At 42.6% G+C, this 5000-nt stretch overlaps 1 protein-coding gene across 4 annotated transcripts in view; it reads left to right on the top strand.

The window, feature by feature from the left end:
• The window catches only part of LOC133539864 (oxysterol-binding protein-related protein 10), a 196079-nt gene that overhangs the window by 159026 nt on the left and 32053 nt on the right, over positions 1-5000 (top strand). For 2 of the 4 annotated variants that reach the window (XM_061882123.1, XM_061882126.1), the window contains 2 exons: positions 2085-2234; positions 2317-2803. In XM_061882123.1, the coding sequence (XP_061738107.1) occupies positions 2085-2234; positions 2317-2803 (637 nt within the window). The remainder of the gene's footprint in view (positions 1-2084; positions 2235-2316; positions 2804-5000) is intronic. The other 2 variants (XM_061882125.1, XM_061882127.1) reach the window with 1 other exon arrangement.

Consider the following 5000-nt stretch of genomic DNA (forward strand, 5'->3'; position numbering starts at 1 on the left):
TTGTTTAATGTGCTCCAACAGGAATTGTATACACACAAAAATATTTTACTTAAGTAAAAAAAAAAGTTTGAACTAAAATAAATAGCCACACAGTATACTTTCTTGAAAGAGCCACATTATTTTTATTTGTTTGTGTAAATGATTATCTTCTATTTTAATATGTAAACATTTTACAATGTTTTTAAAAACAATCTCAATTATGTGATCAGTTATTTAACTTTCAGTTTATGTGACATCACTGGAGTACACTTCCTGTTAAACACAGTCAGTGTCCGTCTGTTTCAACTTGACGCTGTCGAGTTTACTTTAATAAACGTTAACCTTTTGTCTCCATGTTCGCATTCAAGCAAACTAACACGCTCACTCTAATTGGTCTCCATATTTTTATCAAAGTGTATTTATCAATCATAGTTTTTCGATCATTTCAAAATAATACGCTAATGCAAACCGTCAGAAGATTTGCAGAGATTAAAATTATTGCTGTTTATGTGCATGTGCACAGTTGCTGAAACCGATAAGAGTTATCGCTCTTGTAATCCGTAACAACCCATACACATGGCGATTAACGAGGCTGGCGAATGTGCCGTTTGGTACTTCATTGTATACCACTACCTACCGTATGAACTACATTCGCAAACAGTCCCATCATAGTGTGTTTATGAATGAAGACTATTGTATTAAACACTGGTAAATACAAACAAAAACACAAATCATTCCTGTTTTAGTTGCTTTGGTAGAATCCAGGTCAATACGGCCATGTTTTTTTGCCAAGTCATCGCTGTGTTGTTTCTTGCTGCTCGGTGGTGACGAAAAATTTAATGGCCTCCCTACAGAGACGTAACAACAGATGGGACATTCAAAGGCCTACTGAAACCCACTACTACCGACCACGCAGTCTGATAGTTTATATACAGTATCAATGATGAAATATTAACATTGCAACACATGCCAATACGGCCTTTTTAGTTTACTAAATTGCAATTTTAAATTTCCCGGGAGTTTCTTGTTGAAAACGTTGCGTAATGATGACGTGAACGCGTGACGTCACGGACTATTAGGAAATATTAGCGCTGCGCACATACACAGCTAAAAGTCGTCTGCTTACGGCATAATTGCACAGTATTTTGGACATCTGTGTTGCTGAATCTTTTGTAATTTGTTCAATTAATAATGGAGAAGTCAAAGTAGAAAGATGGAGTTGGGAAGCATTAGCCTTTAGCCACACAAACACACGGTGATTCCTTGTTTAAAATTCCCGGAGGTGAAACTTTACCATGGATCAGATCGGTCAAGCGAACAGGGATCCTGACCAAATATCAACCAGCAGTTTCCGGTGAGAAAATTGTGGTAAAAAGTCGCCTCTTACCGGAGATCAGCTGAGCTTGTGCCATCCTTGTATCTGCCGTGACTTCCCTCAGACACTGGCCTCAAGACACCCGTGGAGACACCCCTCCGACTATCAGGTACTATTAAACTCACTAAAACACTAGCAACACAATAGAAATATAAGGGATTTCCCAGAACTATCCTAGTAAATGTGTCTAAAAACATCTGAATCCGTCCCAATGCTATCAAGTTTGTTTTTTTTAACTTGATTTTATTATTATTATTTTTTCTCGTCCGTCGCTATCAATATCCTCAAACACGAATCTTTCATCCTCGCTCAAATTAATGGGGAAATTGTCGTTTTCTCGGTCCGAATAGCTCTTTTTGTTGGAGGCTCCCATTAAAAACAATGTGAGGATGTGAGGAGCCATCAACGGGTGACGTCAACGTCTGCTACCTCCGGTAAAGTCAAGGCTTTTTTATTAGCGACCAAAAGTTGTGAACTTTACCGTCAATGTTCTCTACTAAGTCCTTTCAGCAAAAATATGGCTATATTGCGAAATGATCAAGTATGACACATAGAATGGACCTGCTATCCCCGTTTAAATAAGAACATTTAATTTCAGTAGGCCTTTAAGCACCTGTGTCTTTCATAGGAAACAGAAAATTGAGAGTATTCCACGTCTGACGACAGCAGCACAGTTTGTTAAACTTGTGAAGCTCCAACTTAAAATGGCGGTTTTGTTTTGCTGGGTCAGCAGCGAGCAGGCCTGTCAGACATCGGCCCCAGCGAGGAGGTGACGGACACAGAGGACAACGAAGAGGAGGACCTGGGGGTCCTGGACGAGCAGAGGAGCGTCATTCTGCACCTGCTCTCCCAGCTCAAACTGGGCATGGATCTCACACGGGTGAACATTGCAACAATCTAACACCAACGGTTCCTTTCTGAATTTTCATTTTCTCTCTCTGGATTTTCCTGGCACTTTCTAGGTGGTGCTGCCTACTTTTATTCTGGAGAAGCGCTCGCTGCTGGAGATGTACGCCAACTTCATGGCCCACCCGGACTTGTTCCTGTCCATCACAGCAGGCGCCACGGCCGAGGACCGCATCATCCGCTTTGTGGAGTACTACTTGACCTCCTTCCACGAAGGCCGCAAGGGGGCCGTGGCCAAAAAGCCCTACAATCCCCTGCTGGGAGAGACCTTCCACTGTTCCTGGGACGTGCCTCGCGACAAAGTCAAGGCCAACCAGGGGTCCGCCCGGGAGCCAAGCAGGGGCCCCAACAACGCGCAGCAGGGCGACGACCCACCGGGAGGCTGCTACAGAGTCCACTTCGTGGGCGAGCAGGTGTCCCATCATCCGCCTGTCTCTGCGTTTTACTGCGAGTGCTGGGAGAGGAGGGTGTGTGTCAGCGCCCACGTGTGGACCAAGAGCAAGTTCATGGGCATGTCTATTGGAGTGTCCATGATTGGAGAAGGTGAGGCAGGAAATGTCTTCTTTGCTGCTTGGAAACACAACATCATGTTCTTAAAGGGGAACTGGACTTTTTTTTTTTAATTTGGTGCGTCGTTCACAATCATTTCATGACTACGGAAGTATTCTTTTTAATAAATAAAAGTTTGCTTGCATTGCAGCCAATGGGTGTTCCTCTATTCCGCCCATAAAACTTGATAAATAACCTTTCAAAAAGCACCAACAATACCGTATTTCCTTGAATAGCCGCCGGGGTGCTAATTAATTCTAAACCTCTTCTCACACCTGCGCTTATTCAAGACATGCGGTAAAAGTAAGCAGGCGCTAATAATTTTAAAACCTCTTTTCACCCCTGCGCTTACCACTGGCATGCAGTAAAAAATTGAGTGTGATGTAAGGATACATCATGAAAAGCGCATTTAATAAAAAAAAAAAAAACGCTATTGTGGTTATTATTTTCAGCACTGGTGGTTGGGGACCACTTCTCTCCAACACATCATCGCGCCCGCCTGTACACAATGCTATCTGCGTGCCGGCCGGACGCATGTATTTCGCTGCTTCTTGTAAGAGATTGCAAGGCATACTTGTTCAACAGCCATACCGGTTACACTGAAGGTTGTGATATAAACAACTTTAACGCTCTTACTAATATGCACCACACTGTGAACCCTAACAAAACAAGAATAACAAACACTGTATTATACACCCCCGCGCCCCAACCGACGCACGGGGTGTATAATACAGCCAGTAAGAGTCATGGATGCATGGCATTCTGGGTAATTGTCAACTTGCGTTTATAATGTGTTACAGAGCCGATGTTCTCCAGAAATGTGTTTGTTATTCTTGTTTGGTTAGGGTTCACAGTGTGGCGCATATTAGTAAGAGTGTTAAAGTTGTTTTATATCACAACCTTCAGTGTGATCTGTATGGCTGTTGAACAAGACCCCTGGTTTACACATAGTACAAGCAAAAAAAAAACAAACTCCTCCGCCATTTTGAAAATGAGTACAGGTCACTCGTGACGTCACAAATTTGACCTGGCGGTAATAGTAAGCATGCGCTAATAATTTTGGGTAGTGAGTTTGACCCAGCAGTAATTCAAGGTAGGCGCATATTACATGTCCGGCGCCAATTCAAGGAAATACGGTACTCAATTTACATTTCGTGACTTGGAATATTAACCAAGTATTAGTGATACTGGTATTATAACCAAGTATTAGTGATATTGTTATTATAAGCGCTAACACAGACCAACTATTTATAGACTTGGAATATTAACCAAGTATTAGTGATACTGGTATTATAACCAAGTTTTAGTGATATTATTATTATAAGCGCTAACACAGACCAACTATTTATAGTGGCGCCGTGATCACAAGTGTGTGTGCCAATGTTGACATCATCGACTGATCAGCTGCTTCTTCGTCAAACATTATTTTGGGTCATAAGTCATGCCTCTCCCCTGGATAGTAGAAGGACGGGGATGTAATCCGACAAGTTGGTACACTTTGACAGCCACTATCCACCTTACCCGCCAGATGGCAGTAAAGCCTATGTGTCAAAGTCAAGTCTTCTGGCCCACGGGCCAGATGAATGATCTATAGCCCCCGGGATGATATTTGATAAGTATTAGATCCGGCTCGCAAGCCACAGCCGCCTGTATTGGTATTGGCTAGGGGTGTAACGGTACGTGTATTTGTATTTAACCGTTTCGGTACGGGGGTTTCAGTTCGGTTCGGAGGTGTACCGAACGACACGGACATATTAAGTAGCGCACCACACGCTTTGTAAACAATACACACCGAGGCGCCATGTGTTGATTTACGTGGACCCTGACTTAAACAAGTTGAAAAACTTATTCGGGTGTTACCATTTAGTGGTCAATTGTACGGAATATGTACTGTACTGTGCAATCTACTAATAAAAGTTGCAATCAATCAAAAAAAAAAAAAACAACACAAGGCATGCTAGCATCGGGCTTGATAGACTGACCATAGCCTCCTCTTTTCACAGGATATGTCCTTTTTGCGGAGCTGTCCAGGTGGAGTTTGTTAAATGCCTTGAATTTCCGGCATTTTAAGTTAGGGTTGCGTGTATTTTCAATGTACGTTCAGGGTTAAGAAAGGGTTAAAAACAAAACAAAAAAAGTGGTGCGCGCAGCATTATTCGTGAGGGAGGGGCAGAGACAGAGAGAGCAAGAG

Source organism: Nerophis ophidion, linkage group LG21 (assembly GCF_033978795.1).
Source record: "Nerophis ophidion isolate RoL-2023_Sa linkage group LG21, RoL_Noph_v1.0, whole genome shotgun sequence".
NCBI classification, from domain to species: domain Eukaryota; kingdom Metazoa; phylum Chordata; class Actinopteri; order Syngnathiformes; family Syngnathidae; genus Nerophis; species Nerophis ophidion.